The sequence below is a fragment of the Bufo bufo genome, chromosome 1 (assembly GCF_905171765.1).
Source record: "Bufo bufo chromosome 1, aBufBuf1.1, whole genome shotgun sequence".
Taxonomy (NCBI): Eukaryota; Metazoa; Chordata; class Amphibia; order Anura; family Bufonidae; genus Bufo; species Bufo bufo.
This window is the reverse complement of record NC_053389.1, coordinates 802,355,996-802,374,297: the sequence shown is the minus strand read 5'-3', so window position 1 is coordinate 802,374,297 and position 18,302 is coordinate 802,355,996. Positions and strand designations below refer to the sequence as shown.

General features: G+C 43.6%; 1 protein-coding gene across 1 annotated transcript in view; it reads left to right on the top strand.

Annotated features, from left to right (window-relative positions):
- The first annotated feature begins 763 nt into the window (after nucleotides 1-763).
- The window catches only part of LOC120988606 (histidine N-acetyltransferase-like), a 38,434-nt gene continuing 20,895 nt past the window's right edge, over nucleotides 764-18,302 (top strand). The window contains exons 1-3 of the mRNA XM_040416179.1: nucleotides 764-787; nucleotides 2,869-3,048; nucleotides 5,446-5,661. Of these exons, the coding sequence (XP_040272113.1) occupies nucleotides 764-787; nucleotides 2,869-3,048; nucleotides 5,446-5,661 (420 nt within the window). The remainder of the gene's footprint in view (nucleotides 788-2,868; nucleotides 3,049-5,445; nucleotides 5,662-18,302) is intronic.

Below are 18,302 nucleotides of genomic sequence, written 5' to 3'. Positions count from 1 at the left end.
TCTCCATTTTCCTTTAATTCTTGTGGAACGCCTAAAGGGTTAACAAAGTTTGTAAAATCGGTTTTGAATACCTTGAGGGGTGTAGTTTCTACAATGGGGTCATTTATGCGGGTATCCACTATGTAGGCCCCACAAATTGACTTCAGACCTGAACTGGTCCTTATAAAGTGGGTTTTGGCAATTTTCTTAAAGATTTGAAGAATTGCTTCTAAACTTCTAAGCCTTCTAACGTCCTAAAAAAATAAAATGACATTTCCAAAATGATGCCAACATAAAGTAGACATATGGGGAATGTTAAATAATAAATATTTTATGAGGTATCACTTTCTGTTTTAAAAGCAGAGAAATTGAAATTTAGAAAATTGCGAATTTTTCAAATTTTGGGTAAATTTGGGATTTTTTCATAAATAAAGGTGAAATATTTTGACTCAAATTTATGACTATCATGAAGTACAATGTGTCACGAGAAAACAATCTCTGAATGACTTGGATAAATAAAGGCGTTCCAAAGTTATTACCACATAAAGTGAGATATGTCAGTTTTGCAAAATTTGGCCTGGTCAGGAAGGGGGCAAAGGGCCCAGATGGGAAGTGGTTAAGGTCCTTTAATCTTTCCTGGTAATTTTTATCCTGCAATCCATGTACTAGTTTAGTAGCTCTTCTCTAAACTCTCTCCAAAGTATCAATATCCTTCTGGAGATATTTTCTCCAGTACTGCGCACAATACTCCAAATGAGGTCTCACTAGTGCTCTGTAGAGCGGGATGAGCACCTCTCTCTTTCTACTGGTAATGCCTCTCCCTATACACCCAAGCATTCTGCTAGCATTTCCTGCTGCTCTATGACATTGTCTGCCTACTTTTAAGTCTTCTGAAATAATGACCCCTAAATCCCTTACCACAGATACCGAGGTTAGGACTGTATCACTGATTTTATATTCTTCTCTTGGGTTTTTACGCCCCAGGGGCATTATCTTGCACTTATCAACATTAAATTTTAGTTGCAAGATTTTGGACCATTCCTCTAGTTTTCCTAAATCCTTTTCCATTTGGTGTATCCCTCCAGGAACATCAACCCTGTTACAAATCTTTGTGTCATCTGCAATTTCGCTGATAAAGATATTAAACATTATGGGTCCCAGAACAGATCCCTGAGGTACCCCACTGGTAACAAGACCATGGTCTGAATATACTCTTTTGACTACAACCCTCTGTTGCCTGTCCCTCAGCCACTGCCTAATCTATTCAACAATATGGGAGTCCAAGCACAAAGACTGCAATTTATTGATAATCCTTCTATATGGGACAGTATCAAAAGCCTTACTAAAGTCTAGATAAGCGATGTCTACTGCACCTCCGCCATCTATTATTTTAGTCACCCAATCAAAAAAAATCAATAAGATTAGTTTGACATGATCTCCCTGAAGTAAACCCATACTGTTTTTCATCTTTCAATCCATGGGATTTTAGATGTTCCACAATCCTCTCCTTAAGTATGGTTTCCATTAATTTCCCCACTATTGATGTCAGGCTTACTGGCCTATAGTTGCCTGATTCCTCCCTACTACCTTTCTTGTGAATGGGCACAACATTTGCTAATTTCCAATCATCTGGGACGACTCCTGTTACCAGTGATTGGTTAAATTAATCTGTTAATGGTTTTGCAAGTTCACCGCTAAGCTCTTTTAATAGCTTTAGGTGTATCCCATCAGGCCCCTGTGACTTATTTGTATTAATTTTAGAAGGACCTTCATAAAGCTATTGTCGCTCTAGCTTGACTACGCAGAAAGATTTGTGCCAGAGAAAAGTTTATCTACACTAAGTTATACAAGGGCATAATGAAGGAGTGCATATACTGTAGATACACTTTTCCCTGGGGCCAATTTTCCTACCTACTCAACTAGGAACAGCAATAGTTTGACGAAGGTTCTTCTGAACTGAAATGCCACATTTAAATAAAATCTTGATTTATATTTGTACCTTTGGAGTGCTAGAATTTCCTGATTTAGGAGTTGGTGGTCTACAATGTCAAATGCTGCAGAGAGATCTAGAAGAATGAACAGAAAGTAGTCACTATCTGGGGTCATTTGGCACTTTGATAAGGGCAGTGTCTGCACAGTGTAGAGTGGATCTAGGAGAGAGTTAACAGAGAGGTACAGTATTGGATGATTAAAAAGGTTATTATTATTATTGAGGTAAGAATAGACTAGGCACTCTAGGGGTTTAGAGATTAAGTAGTTAGCTCTGCATGATAAGTCAAGAAAAGGTTGTAGTTTTTTTTTTAAATAATCAAGTTATGACAGAATGTTGACATAGGTTGGAAATATCATTGATGACGTGCAAAGTGGAGGCCTCGTACATGTCAATATCTCACAACCATGGGATCAGTGCATCTAAATTCTTTTTTTGAAATTACAAATTTGGAGCTGAATTTGAAAGAGTTCCTTTAGATACTTTTGTAATTTATCTTGACACAATTTTTTGTGTTCAAGGACTACCATTTCCTACATCTACAGGGCACTGCTATGGGGGTGATGTGCTCCCTTATATGCAAATGTGTTCCCTGGGACTGTGGGAGAGGGAGGAAGTCCAGAACATTGTCAGACTTGGTTTTGTGGTTGCATGGTTGAGATATATTGATGACATTTTGTTTATTTGCAAGGCTTCACTTTCAATTTAGAACAGTTTTACAGACTCTAAATTCTATTAAGCTGAATATGAAACTTACTTGGAAATACAGCCAATCACGGAGAGAATTCCTTGATGCCTTGATTATGAAGGAGGATAATGATTCTATTGTTATTGATGTATACAGGAAGCCAACTTTGACAAATACTCTTTAATATGACAATTCTTTTCATTATCCTCAGGTCAGGAAAGAAATTCCGGTGGACCAGTCTTTACGGTTACGTCGAATCCACTCCAATAATGACAAATTTGTAGCACAAGCAAACGATTTACATGACAAATTCCATGATAAAGGCTACAGCCAATCTGGTATAAATAAAGGGCACCTCATACCAGAGAAAGCTAAACTGGATTCCCTGATGGTAAGTAAAGTTGATAGGAAGTGTGATGTAAAAGGTTTATAATTACTGGAAATTTTTAATGAGGTAAAACGCATGAGGTTTCTGGTCATTTTGTTGGCAGACAAGGATCTAAACCAGGACTGTGGAGTCAGAGTCAAAACTAGTTTTGATTCGGAGTCAGAGTTAGTAGAAATGTACCGACTACAATACCAGCTTAAATAATGTTATCTGTTAGCAATATTTTGCGATTTATTTAACTTTCATAGGAATTTAGAAACGTTTTTAAAATAATAAATTTGATAAATCCAAAATATAAATATATTTTATGTTCTATCAAATCTAAGGCATCTATTTATCAAAAACAGTGATAAGCATATTGTTCTTGTGGTGAGAGGTAGTGTTGAGTGAATTTTTAAAAAATTAGATTCGGCTGTTTTGCTGAATTTCACAAAAAAATTTGGTTTGTGACAAATTACTTTGTTATGAAGTGCATTTCTTTGTAAGTAGCGGGCACAATGATGGGAAACAGCGATTGTGCCGCCCTTCCAGTCATTGAAGCCCTCAGATGCAGCATTCATCACTGATTGTGGTATCTGAGATGAAAAATGAGGGCTTTCAGGGATTAATCAGTAAAAAAAAAAATACTAACCTTATCCATCTGAGCAAGAAGAGGCCGCCGTCTGATTGAAGATCCCATGATGCCATCATACATCATCGCGCACAAGATTTTTTACCCCCATTTCAGGGGAAATTGATTCCACAAAGCACAAGAAAACTTTCACTAAAATTTGTATCCAAGCCCACTCTGGATACTTTGATTCGCTCAACCCTAGTGATAGATAATTAGTTGTCTTAGTATCTTTATGCTGCTACAAGGACCTTAGTTATAATGCCTTAAACTGTGCTGTACATGTTCAGTACTGAAGACCAGAGAAGGAGGTTCACAACTGGGCATGCCTGCAGCCATCTCAGAAGTGCTAGACAGGCCAGGAAGATATCATTAAAGATGTTGTCCAGGAAAACGTATCTTTTCACTGGTGTCCACAGCCTGCCTCTGCTAGGGAAAGAATTGCACCTACTCTCTGCTACTCCAATCCTGCGAGGTGACTCCTGTGTGTCCATCCTTTAGTCCGTGTCTTTTGTGGACCACTAAATCCAGTCATTGGCTGCAATAAAACAGAAGATCATGCCCATGCTTGGGAGGGAGTAAACAAACCGCAGACAGGAAGACACACATGAGCCAGGGAGCAGGTAAGTATGAATCTTTACCTAGCGGAGGCAGGCTGGGGGCACCTGTGAAGTTATTTATCCCCAAACAACTACTAAATACACTATCCCCGGCAAGCACTAAATACACTAGCACTTTTTAAATGTTTCTTTTATTCCCATTTATATGTGAATAAAATATTTTAACAAAAAAAATTCAGTTTATTTAAGGGACTTGATTTATTTGATTACATAGACAATGCATAGAAAAAGTCCATAGAAATGTTTTGAAATCCTTAGTATCTTTGCATCACTAACAGGGCTGAATAAGCTTATACAAGTGGCAGACCTGGGGGTCTTTGTAACTGGAATCAAAGAAGGAGCCAGGGGGGAATGGGAATTTAAGGTGGCTCTGGAAAAAAATAAAAGTCCCTATTCTGTAGGTCGGTCCAAATTTACATAAAGCCTGGCCAACACAAATATGCAGAGCAACACAAGTAGGCAGGGCCAGCAATACCATAATGCCACCACTGCAGAACAAAATAGCACAGTGCATCACAAACCCCAGCAGCAAAAAAATACCTCCCCAGAAGCTGCCCCTCTGTGGTAGGCAGAGCTAAATGCCACATTCTGTCCTCCTACTCCAGTTGCCTCTGGATGGCAATAAAGTTAAATTCAGGGGTCAGAGGGGCACCTGCGGCTGCCGACCAAGTACATAAGAAGTTGACGCTCCCAGCAACTATCAGCTCATTATTTACCTGGCTGCCAGCTGTGAGGAAGACTCAGGTGGTCATCTAAGTATTGGCCCACCAGGAAGTTTCCCTGTAGGGTCTATGGCTAGTCCACCCACGGAATGAGCCCAGAGAAATTGGCTTAGCTATCAATCGCAGCTCCTGCAGTTCCAGCTTCTGTACGCTCACGATCACAAGGACATACTATCATGTTCTATTGTATTTAGGTCCATTGGCAAAAAGGGATTAAAGTAGAGCAGAAAAAAAAGGTGAAAGGTTTAACGGAGTCTTTCATTATATGATTTTACTTGTAAAAAAAACTCAGTTTGGATTGGATAAATTGTTTATGTCAAGATTAATGCATATCCCCAGTGTAGAGGTCAAGCATCGGATTATGAGGAGTCTGATTTCTGGGAACCCTATCAATCTCAAGAATGATGGTAAACATTGCCTGATTAATTAGATATTTTTTCTCTTTCAGTTGGGGCACTTGTCTGGATTGCATTGTGATACTGTGTTGGATAAAACTTCAATTCCAAACATTGATTTTTTACCTGCAACAGCTGAAGACTATGAAGAACTGATGTCTATGTCTAGTGGGCTATACAATGGACTGGACTATCTGCCTTTCAGGTATGATTCTTGGCTGAAGGAACCCCAGAGAACAATGTTTGTGGCAAAGTGTGAAGGGAAAGTGGTGAGTAGATAAAGAGTAAATTATTGATGACTGAAGAATATCAATAGCAAGAGTGAAATAAGCCACTGCCAGACACCTCTAGTAGAGTCTTATCTCCTGTAGGAACAAAGGATCAGGCATGTTAAAATCCAAGCCAAGTCATTTTTTAGCCCCAACAACATGGGTGGGGCCACTCTATTTCTTGCATCATCACTTTGCCAGTGATGCAGTCCTTTCCTTCTTGTTTGAATCACAGTTCTTCAGCTTTCATAGCTGGTAATGATGATGCAGGAGAAGCCAGGTCTACTGCACAGAGCGGCTCTGCCCTGCAACTTATTTACATAAAATTAAAAATAAGTAGTTCTCAGGATTAGCACACAGGTTTTTCGTGACAATAATATGGTTATGCTTTAGGAAACCTACCCTATATATAGCAGTATGCCTTCTTTGAACCCGATTTTGGAGATGAGTGACTACCTTTAAGCCAATTATGCCAAAGTAATTTTCCATGAAAAGTAACAGTTACAGCAATACAACCAGGCCGACTTTAACAATCAAATTGATTATTCTGTTTAGTGAGTCCTTATGTCATACTCACGAATCATAGATGAAACATCTTTTTGTATTTTTATTTCATACAAAATCACTGGAATTTACCCATATAACAAATGCTTTTTGCATGAAACAAAGAGACATGATGTGTCATCCATGAGGTCTATGACATAATGAATCAACAGCAGTATCAATTAATTGTTGAAGTCCACATGACTGTATTGCTGTGATTTGGAGGAGAGTGGAACTCCTCTGGAGGACTTATTCATAGGTTTGGCTGTATTTTCAGCTGTGTTAGAAAAGTAACAGTTCAACAAGGAAACAATCTAGAAAGAGTATTCTGTAAGGAGTAAACTCATGTTTAGTTTGAAATCCTATATCTATTACTTTTGGGTTACAATATTTTCCAGTAATTAAACAGGGGAAAAGTTAGCTCTTTCTACATGTATTGTTTTGCCATGGTTGGTAGTAGAGATGAGCGAATCGAATCCCACGAAGTGGAATTCGATCCGAATTTCAGGATAAATTTGATTTTCCTAGAAGCCGAATTTCCTCGTGCTTTGTTTCAGTGAATCAATTTAACCTGAAATAGTATAAAAAACAAAAAAATTCTAACTTACTTCCTACATTTGCTCACGATGGGCCACCAGCCCCCATCTTGCTTGAAGATCTCGGCCGCGAGATTTCATCATCCCGCGCCACACAGGATTTTGGCCGAGATCTTCGAGCAAGATGGCGGCAGCCGACCAGTCGTGAGCAAATGGAGGCGGAAAGTTTGATTAAATATTTTTTTATTGTTAATTTTACACTCACATGCCGCGATCATGTATGAACGCGACATCTGAGGGGTACAATGACGGGGGCGGCGCTATTGCAGCTCCCTGTCATTGCAACTGCTACTTACAAAAAAATGCTTTTCATGATGAAGTAGTTAGTCACGAAACAAATTTTTGGGATGAAATTCGGCGAATCAGACAGAATCGAACTTTTAAGAAATTCGCTCATCTCTAGTTGGTAGGATGGTTCCTTCCTTGGATGGCAATCAACTTAAGCAGGGAGAAATCATGACTTCAGATGGAAAAAAATTATGAATATTCTAAAAAACTAATATATAGCACAATAATCAATATAGTGCTATACAGGGTGGGCCATTTATATGGATACACCTTAATAAAATGGGAATGGTTGGTGATATTAACTTCCTGTTTGTGGCACATTAGTATATGTGAGGAGGGAAACTTTTCAAGATGGGTGGTGACCATGGCGGCCATTTTGAAGTCAGCCATTTTGAATCCAACTTTTGTTTTTTCAATAGGAAGAGGGTCATTTGACACATCACACTTATTGGGAATTTCACAAGAAAAACAATGGTGGGTTTTAACGTAACTTTATTCTTTCATGAGTTATTTACAAGTTTCTGACCACTTACAAAATGTGTTCAATGTGCTGCCCATTGTGTTGGATTGTCAATGCAACCCTCTTCTCCCACTCTTCACACACTGATAGCAACACCGCAGGAGAAATGCTAGCACAGGCTTCCAGTATCCGTAATTTCAGATGCTGCACATCTCGTATCATCTGAAGGCAATCGTCTATGCTGTGAAGATACGAGATGTGCAGCACATGAAACTACGGATACTGGAAGCCTGTGCTAGCATTTCTCCTGCGGTGTTGCTATCAGTGTGTGAAGAGTGGGAGAAGAGGGTTGCATTGACAATCCAACACAATGGGCAGCACATTGAACACATTTTATAAGTGGTCAGAAACTTGTAAATAACTCATGAAAGAATAAAGTTACGTTAAAACCAAGCACACCATTGTTTTTCTTGTGAAATTCCCAATAGGTTTGATGTGTCACATGACCCTCTTCCTATTGAAAAAACAAAAGTTGGATTCAAAATGGCTGACTTCAAAATGGCCGCCATGGTCACCACCCATCTTGAAAAGTTTCCCCCCTCACATATACTAATGTGCCACAAACAGGAAGTTAATATCACCAACCATTCCCATTTTATTAAGGTGTATCCATATAAATGACCCACCCTGTATATTCGTATTTTAGAATATGCATTATTTTTTTTCCATCTGAAGTCATGATTCCTCCCTGCTTAAGTTGATTGTCGGCCAATGACCCATTGGCCCACAAGCAAGAAGCAGGGAGGAATCATGTGTTCAGATTGAAAAAATGACAAATATTCTAAAAACGAATATATAGCACTATATTCTATAGTGCTATATATTCGTTTGTGACCCACGCCTGTATTGATCGCGTAACATTTGCATATTGCGCAAACATTACCTTGCCGATTTTCGAGTAAAAAAAAAAGAATGTAGAATATAACGAATATTCGAATTTGTGAATATTCGACGAATATCCTACAAAATATTCGCAAAATATCACAAATTAGAATATGACCCCTGCAGCTCATCACTATTCATGACATACAAAAGTGCAATTATTCACCTTCCCTTAAAGCATGTTTAGCACTAATCAGTAACAGCTGTCAATACCACATGACTCAAGGGGGAGGGAAATCACCAAAAAAACACACACCCAACATAAATAAAAACCTTTACGAAATATCTTAAAACCATACATTATCTCACCGATATTGTAAAATCAAGTCATGCTTTCTATTTCGACCATTAGGAGCACATGTTCCCAATTCAAACATCCAGTAAGCCTCCGGGCTCAGGAGTTATGGTGCCCCCTCTCACCGGGAAATTAACCCTTTCTACTCCCTAAACTGCGTATGTTGTGATATCTCCTTTATGGGGACAGTGTCAGCAATAAAATTGTATGATCTACATTTAGAAAAGACACTGCAGGGAACACAACTCTGTTGGCAACATCGTGTCATCCCCCGCATGTAATAAATAACATCCCTAGGGGGCAAATGTTAAGAGCTCGAAGAAACTGCTTCACTAAATCGATCTTCACTGAAGAGGCAGAGAGCATAGGCAACAAAGGATTTAATTAGAATTTTTTTTATTGGATTTTATTGGAAGCTGGTAGAGTTGAGCGAACACCTGGATGTTCGGGTTCGACGAGTTCGGCCGAACTTTCGAAAAATGTTCGGGTTCGGAATCCGAACTCGACCCGAACTTCATCCCGAACCCGAACCCCATAGAAGTCAATGGGGACCCGAACTTTTGGGCACTAAAAAGGCTGTAAAACACACCCGGAAAGGGCTAGAGGGCTGCAAAAGGCAGCAAAATGTAGTTAAATCCCCTGCAAACAAATGTAGATAGGGAAATGATGAGTTAACATAAAATAAATAAAAATTAAACAATATTAATTGGAGTGAGGTCCCATAGCACAGAATCAGTCTTCAAATCACCCACCAATGGAGAAGGTCACTTACTATTATTTTGACCACAGCACCCAGACAAAGGAGAGAGGTCCCACAGCAGAGAACCAGGCATCATATCACCCACCACAGGAGTAGGCCACCATTTAGTTACTTTGACCCCTACACCCAGACGGAGGAGAGAGGTTACACAGCAGAGAATCAGGCATTTAGATCACCCACCACAGGAGTAGGCCACCATTGAATCAGACCCCGGCAACCATGTCAGATGGCACAAGCATAAGCTTTATATCAATCAGCACAGGAGAAGGCGACTTTGACAGACTTTGACCCCTACACCCGGACGGAGGAGAGAGGTTTCAAAGCAGAGAATCAGGCATTTAGATCACCCACCACAGGAGTAGGCCCCAATTTAATGGGACCCCGGCAACCATGTCAGATGGCACAACCATCAGCTTCATATCAATCAGCACAGGAGAAGGCGACTTTGAAAGACTTTGACCCCTACACCCAGACGGAGGAGAGAGGTTTCACAGCAGAGAATCAGGCATTTAGATCACCCACCACAGGAGTAGGCCCCCATTGAATCAGACCCTGGCAACCATGTCAGATGGCACAACCATCAGCTTTATATCAATCAGCACAGGAGAAGGCGACTTTGAAAGACTTTGACCCCTACACCCAGATGGAGGAGAGAGGTTTCACAGCAGAGAATCAGGCATCATATCAACCACCACAGGAGAAGCCACCATTTAGTTACTTTGACTCCTGCACCCAGAAAGAGGAGAGAGGCACCACAGCACATATTCTGGCATCGTATCAGCCACCACAGGAGAAGCCACCATTGAGTTACTTTGACCCCTGCACCCAGGAAGAGGAGAGAGGCCCCACAGCACATATTCTGGCATCATATCAGCCACCACAGGAGAAGCCACCATTTAGTTACTTTGACCCCTGCACCCAGGAAGAGGAGAGAGGCACCACAGCACATATTCTGGCATCATATCAGCCACCACAGGAGAAGCCACCATTGAGTTACTTTGACCCCTGCACCCAGGAAGAGGAGAGAGGCCCCACAGCACATATTCTGGCATCATATCAGCCACCACAGGAGAAGCCACCATTTAGTTACTTTGACCCCTGCACCCAGGAAGAGGAGAGAGGCACCACAGCACATATTCTGGCATCATATCAGCCACCACAGGAGAAGCCACCATTTAGTTACTTTGACCCCTGCACCCAGGAAGAGGAGAGAGGCACCACAGCACATATTCTGGCATCATATCAGCCACCACAGGAGAAGCCACCATTTAGTTACTTTGACCCCTTCACCCAAACAGAGGAGAGAGGTTCCACATCAGAGAATCAGGCATCATATCAACCACCACAGGAGTAGGCCACAATTTAGTTTATTTGACCCCTGCACCCAGGAAGAGGAGAGAGGCCCCACAGCACATATTCTGGCATCATATCACACACCACAGGAGAAGGCCTCTTTCAGTGATTTAGGCCTTTGGACCCAGACAGAGGAGAGAGGTCAGAGATTAGCTTCATATCCCCCAGCACAGCAGAAGACCGCTTTATTTGACTTAGGCCTCAGCACCCAGACAGAAGACAGAGGTAGCATGGCAGAGGTTATGGCTTGCTGAAACGCAGGCCTAACTGTATCTAGTATATTGAACGCCAGATAAACTAACTTGGCCTTTTTTAAATAAAAAAAAAATTCCCTCACTGGAATACTTTCAGTCTTTTCACTGTATGGATTACAGGTGGACTGGTATTAGTAGGGGTGACACAAGCACACCCAAGTCCCTGATGTAGGATTTCTATGGCACAGACCACTATTACAAGTGATTAATGGACGTTGGGAGAGATTGTGCTGCAGCACTAGTCCCAAGATGGCCGCCGCCTATCAGCCCAGTAACATGTGCCACAAAATGGTCTGCACAACCTTTAAAAAAAATAGCCTTGGACTGTGCTGCTAAATCGCTATTGGTCTGAATCCCAGGTGTAGATGTCTGACTTGTTTGGAGCTTTGGAATGCACACTGTGGCAGCTTCTGCTGCAGCACTACAAGTCGCAAAATGGCGGCCGGCGGTCAGCTTCGGTACATGTGGATGGAAAAATCACTCTGGCCACTCTAAAAATAGCCAATCCCTATCAAAAAAGCAGCTCAGCTGCAGTTGTTCAGATGAATCACAGGTGGAGGAGAGAAATTTGCTTCCAGTTATTCAATTATCCCTGCCTATTCTCGCCCTAGCATCAGCTGCGTCTAACCCTGTTCTATTCACATCGGGAGTGAGCACGTCCCGACGTGCGCACAAGCTTATAAGAGGCTGAGTCACATGCTGCACTTGGCCAATCACAGCCTTGCCAATAGTAGGCATGGCTGCGATGGCATCTTAGGGCAAGTAGTATGATGCATGTTGATTGGCTGCTTTGCAGCCTTTCAAAATGCGCCAAAATACATGCCGAACGACGAACCCGAACCCGAACTTTTACGAAAAAGTTCGGGTTCGGGTCCGTGTCACGAACACCCCAAAATTCGGTACGGACCCGAACTATGCTCGAACTGTTCGCTCAACACTAGAAGCTGGGTCAAACCTCTTTTTGTTCATTGCAATTTTCATGGTCAAGTCCGGACTAGTGTTCAGCAAGCATACTCGGCCGAACTGTTGTTCGGCTTAAGCATTGCTATGCTCGGCACATGGCGGTACTCGGCCGAGTACCGCATGTAGAGATGGCCTTGTGGTTTGCCCGGTGGTCGTTTCGCGGCGAACTTTGCGCATTCGCGATTCACCGAACATGCGAACATATGGCGATATTCGCGCCCGCCATATTCTTTTACATTGTACAGAACTTTAACCCATGACACATCCATCAGGTGGTACAGGACAGCCAATTGAGATGTTTTAGCACATGGACATACCCCCTACCTTATAAATAAACCTGATCTGGCCGCCATTTTACATTCAGTCTTTTGCCAGTGTAGGGAGAGGTTGATGTGTGGAGCAGGGACAGACTGTTAGGAACACAAATCGCTAGCTAATAGGGCCACAAAAGTCCTTTTAAGGACTGGTATAGGTGTGCTATCGATAGGTGTGACATACTGAGGGGTGTAATATACTTATAATATATTTTCTAACATAGAAAGTATATTATAGTGCAATTGTATTGTGCAGCAGTTGTGTGCGGTTCTGCTGCGATACTGCAGCTAGATAGAGGGACAAACACTATTGGAACAAATAATTTCTACTGGTGTGATATACCAGTTGCCCCCCCCCCAAAAAAAACTGATTGAAGCAGGGATTTTATATACCAATAATATACGTTCTATATAATGCATTTAGGTAGTGCAGCATTTGGCTGCTGTTTTGCTGCTTTACCGCATCTACACAGAGTGAAAAACACTATTTGAAGAAATAATTTCTACTGGTCTGATTAACCAGTTGCCCCCCAAAAAAACTGATTGAGGCAGGGGTGTGATATACCTTCTTTCACAAATACTGCTCTTCTATAGGGACTTTTGTCACAGGGTCATTTTGAAAATGACAGGCAGAGGAAGAGGCAGGCCATTCCGCAGGGGTGGTAGGGGTCGGGCAGGTGCACCAGGCCATAGCCTAAGTGGGAAGTTGCAGAAGGTGCGTGCAATTACGTCAAAGGACGCACCAGACTTGGTTGAGTGGCTCACTCAGCCTTCCGCTTCTGCACCCTCCTCATCCTCTCTATCTGCACCCTCTTCACTCTCTGCTGTGTCCACCCCCAAAGATACCACCACCACCACTACCATCTTATCCCCTCCGCTCGAGTCAGAGGAATTATTTTCCCATACCTTCCAAGAACTTACCGATGTGCAGTCATTCTTGGCATCGGATCAGGAAGTGAAGGTATCAACGGCTGCCACCCAGTAGTCTGACAACAGTACCCAGATCAGCCCAAGGAGGGTGGTCCCCGCTGTTGCTGCCTACTCCGAGATCTCTAAATCAGTGGTGGTGAAGGTGACGAATCCGATAATGAAGTGTCGATGGACGTCACGTTGGTGCCCACAAGAATGGAAGAGGAGGGGAGTTCAGAGGGAGAGACGGAGCAGCAGATAGGGAGGAGAAGGAGGAGAAGCAGGCAGAACTTACAGTGCACAGGAGGCAAAAAGCAGACTGCTAATGTACTGAAACAAAACATCCACCATGCACGGTCACATCTGGCGCTCCCAGGATGCAGGCACTTGGCTCCGCAGTGTGGGCTTTTTTTAATGTGTCCACTGCTGACAATAGTGTTGCCATCTGCAGCCTGTGCTGTCAACGCATAAGTTGCGGTAAGCCCAACACTCACCTAGGGACGACCGCCTTAAGAAGGCACCAGGCCTCCCATTAACGAGCCCAGTGGGAACAACACCGTCAGAACCCACAAAGCCACACTCCCGGCGCTCACCATCCTGCCTCTTCTCCTTCTCTTTCTCCTCTCTCCTCCCAGTTATCCTCCACTGTACCTTCCATCGTGCCATTGTCACGTTCATCTGGCAAAAGGCAGGCTTCCTTGCCCCAAATGTTCGAGCGAAAAAAAATGATGACACCGGATAACCCTCTTGCCCAACAGCTGACCGTTTGCTTGTCAGAACTGCTAGCCCGCCAACTACTGCCATATAAACTGGTGGACTCTGAGGCCTTTAGAAAATTTGTGGCCATTGGAACACCGCAATGGAAGGTCCACGGAAGGAAATATTTCTACCAGAAGGGCATCCCAGAATGTATCTCTGGCAAGCAGTGTCGGTGCCAATATACATCTGACCACAGACACATGGTCTAGCAAACACAGGCAGGGAAGGTACATAACTTTTACTGCCCACTTGGTGAACCTTCTGACGGCTGTCAAGCATGCAACCTGTGGCACCCGTGTAGATTTGGTGTTACCGCCACGGATTGCATGCAGGCCTGCCTCTTCTTTTCCTCCTCCTACTCCATCCTCCCTCTACTCCTCGGCTGACTCCTCCTTTTCCGCTGCTATCATCTCTTCCGCTGCACCCCCCAAGATCCCCAGAACCTATTTGACAAGCCAGGTAAGACGTTGCCATGCTGTGCTGCGTCTGTTGTGCCTGGAAGCCAAGAGCCACATCGGTCCTGCACTCCTTTCAGCTTTGCGGTCACAGGCAGATCAGTGGCTAACCCCGCTCAATTTGACAGTTGGTAAAGTGTTGTGGGACAACGGTGCCAATCTGCTGAGCGAGCTCAAACAGGGCAAAATGACACACTTGCCGTGCATGGCACATGTCCTAAACTTAGTCGAGCAGCAATTCGTTGCCAAATACCCCAGGGTCCAGGACGTCTTGCGGCAGGTCAGGAAAATCTCTGGCCATTTTAGAAGATCTTACACGGCCATGGCTCGCCTTGCTGACATTCAGCGGCGACACCACCTGCCCATCAGACGTCTGATTTGTGACTGCCCGACGCGATGGAACTCCACCTTGTATATGCTTGATAGGCTGCTCCAGCAGAAACGTGCAGTTAATGACAAACTCTGCGGCAGGACAGGTTCTGGGAGCTTGTTTTTTTTTCACCGCACCAGTGGCTGCTCATGCGCGACGCATGCACGACGCATGCAGACTTCTGTGGCCATTCGATAAGATCACCAAACTGGTCAGTCGCAGCCATGGCGCCATCAGTAACATCATACCTAACGCCTTCTTTATGGAGCATTGTCACTACCAGAGCTTTGGGACGTTCTCACAGCTCTGTTTCTCCACCCCTGTGATGATGTCACTACTAGAGCTGGGAGGCGTTCTCACTACTCTGTTTACTTCTGGTTTCTTTCACCACAGCTGTCCTTCATGTGTTTGATTTCCCTCTCTTTATATCACCCCTCCTCCTATGATAGGATGTGGATTATAGTTCTCACTTCAGTTGTGGCTCTTGCTTTGGTTTCTTCACTTGTAGCTTTCAGTCCACTGGACCTGTGTTCTGCTGCAGCTAGCACTCCGGATTTTGCCAGCCTGTCCTTGGATCCGTCTTCTCTGCGGCTACAACACCTTCAGCTAAGTCTGCAGACATTGTTGTATTCCTGTTTGTTTTCTGACTGGATCTGAGGTGGCCACGGTTCCCTCCATATACTGAGTAGGGCACTGGTGGCCGTGCCCCTTCCACTATTGTAGGGGTTACAGTGGTCATTAGTCTTAGGCACGTGGGCATGCCTCGTTCCGCCTTTTGGATCCGGGCATGTGCTTTAGCAGAATAGGGAAAGCGTTGAGGGTCGGACAGGGGTCACCCTTTATCCTCCCTAGTTCTGGGTCCAGTCAGTTGCTCTGTACTGTGAATTACTATCGTTGCTCACATACACCCGTGACAAGCATGCATTGTGTCGTGTCATTGATCAAGCTGTCGATGAGCAGGAGCAGGAAGATGAGGAAGTTGCAATGCTGGATGAATTCCCAGGGGGGGCTCCTCCAATTGAGACAAGTCAACAACAGGAGTCTGAGGAGGATGGTGCCGAGGCGGAGTAGGAGCAAGAAGAGCATGCTTTAAACATTTTTGGGATCACTGATATTGTCCATGGATAAGGGAGGAGAACGAGGACGACATTATCCTGGATGATGAGCAGGAGCCAGACCACTCCACCGCTTCCAGTTTAGTGCAAATGGGGGCCTTCATGCTCAAGTGTTTGAAGAGGAACCCCCCGTATAAAAAGCATAAAGGGCAAGGACCAGTACTGGGTGGCAACGAACTTAGAACCCCGGTAGAAACACAAAATGGCGGAAATGTTACCACCACACAGAGGGCTGTCAGAATGCAGCACTTCCAGGCCTTGCTTTGAGAAATGCTGCATTCTGCTTTTGCAGGCGAAGGCAGAGGAATTTCCACTCAGAGAAACATTTACGGGTACCAATCCAATAGCACATGGAAGAAGTGGGCAGTTTGAAGATGTGTTGGTCACTTCGGATATGAGATCATTCTTGCAGCCAACCCATCGACAGCCGTCCTTCGTATCCAGCCTCAGGGAACGCCTAGACCGACAGGTGTCCGACTACATCGGGTCAACGGCCGATGTGGACGCTCTGAGAAGCGATGAACCTCTGGACTACTGGGTGTGCAGGCTTGACCTGTGGCCAGAGCTGGCACAATTTCCCATCGAAAGGACGTTTGCGCAGCAGGGGGGATCGTGACCGATAAGCGCACTCGCCTAGCTAACGACAGTGTGGACTACCTCACATTTATAAAAATGAATGAGGCATGGATCTCTGAGGAATTCAACACATATGACGAGTCGACCACGTTTGATTGAATTTCCTCATGACAGCCCAAAAATATCCGCCACCACCAGAACCAATCATGGTCCCTGTCTTGGGTAAATACAGTGGCATAAAAGGCCTTTTATGTCCATTGAATGCCTAATTTTTGGGGCCTGTACTGGCCGACAGTTACATATTTATCCTGTGACCGCCTAATGTACCTCCAGCCACAGAATCCAAAGTTCTTTGCTGTCAGGCGAATGCCTATTGGCTAATTTTTTGGGCCTGTACTAGCCGACAGTTACATTTTTATCCTGTGACCGCCTAATGTCCCTCCAGCCACAGAATCCTACAAAGTTTTGTGCTGTCAGGTGAATGCCTATTGGCTATTTTTTGGGGCCTGTACTGGAGTGACAAGTTCTCACAACAATACTTAGTGCACCAATCACTAATATCTCATGAGACCTTATAAAATGTGAAGTTGTGTGTACCGCGAAAAAATAAATTGCATCATTAGGGATTTTTGCAATGGTGCTTTTTTAAACACTCGATCTGCATATACAGCCATTGTTATAACATGCATGTGAAATGGACACTGCTTTAATGTCAAATTACTTACAGTGATCAGAAATTCTTCCTCAACGTCGCGAAAATTGTTGCCAACCATCTTTTCTGATCGCATCCAACTTCGGTCTGGTGGAAACCAGTTGCTGTAGTAGGCCGCACATATTTTACGCATGCGCATAGGCAAAAATTACATTGCCGATATTTCGCATTGAAAAAAATAATAAATGGAGATCGCAAATTCGAATAATGCATCTGGTATGTCACTGTCCATGTTGTGGGACTATTTGTGCACTTCTAGTAAGTATTTGGTGGCTGCAAATATGACCTGAAGGTATTCCAGGTACGCCGGCCTTTAAAGTGAGTGGGGCCCGCCGCAAACTTGCGGTTCATGAACATTTGATCGCGTTTGCGAATCGTCCCGCCTGATGTTCGTCCATCACTAATAAGTAATACTTCGAAAAGTCTATGTCATTAACAGATCTTCAATTTTTTTATATGCTTTATATTTGATTTTCTGCTGACAGTGAATGGTAGCATTTTTTTTACATTAAGAGGCTGAAACTCATCCAGCCCACAGAGCAGACAGGGTTTTTACAATTACAAAAGCAAACAAAAGCTGCAGCGCTCACCTGTGTATTCCAAAAGGAAGCACGGATAAGGTTCGGACTAGTGATGATCGAGCACCAAAGTGCTCGGGTGCTCTGGCCGAACACATCGGGATGCTCGGGTGCTCCGAACATTAAACCAGGCACCCCCTGCTCTGAAGAGGGGAGGCTGCCTGGTTTATAGAAAAAGGTCAGAAAATGATGGAAACACCACCGAAATGGTTCGGGAACAGCATGGGGAGGATGTCTCGATGCATCTTGGACTCCCATGTCGCTGCTGGGAGCCATGTTATCCGATTAGTATGCAACTTTTACAGACTGACAATAATACGCACAAAACAAAAAAATATCAATTTTAGAGGAAAAATTGTTAAACATTCTTTCCTGTATATTTACTTGTATCTAAAGTGC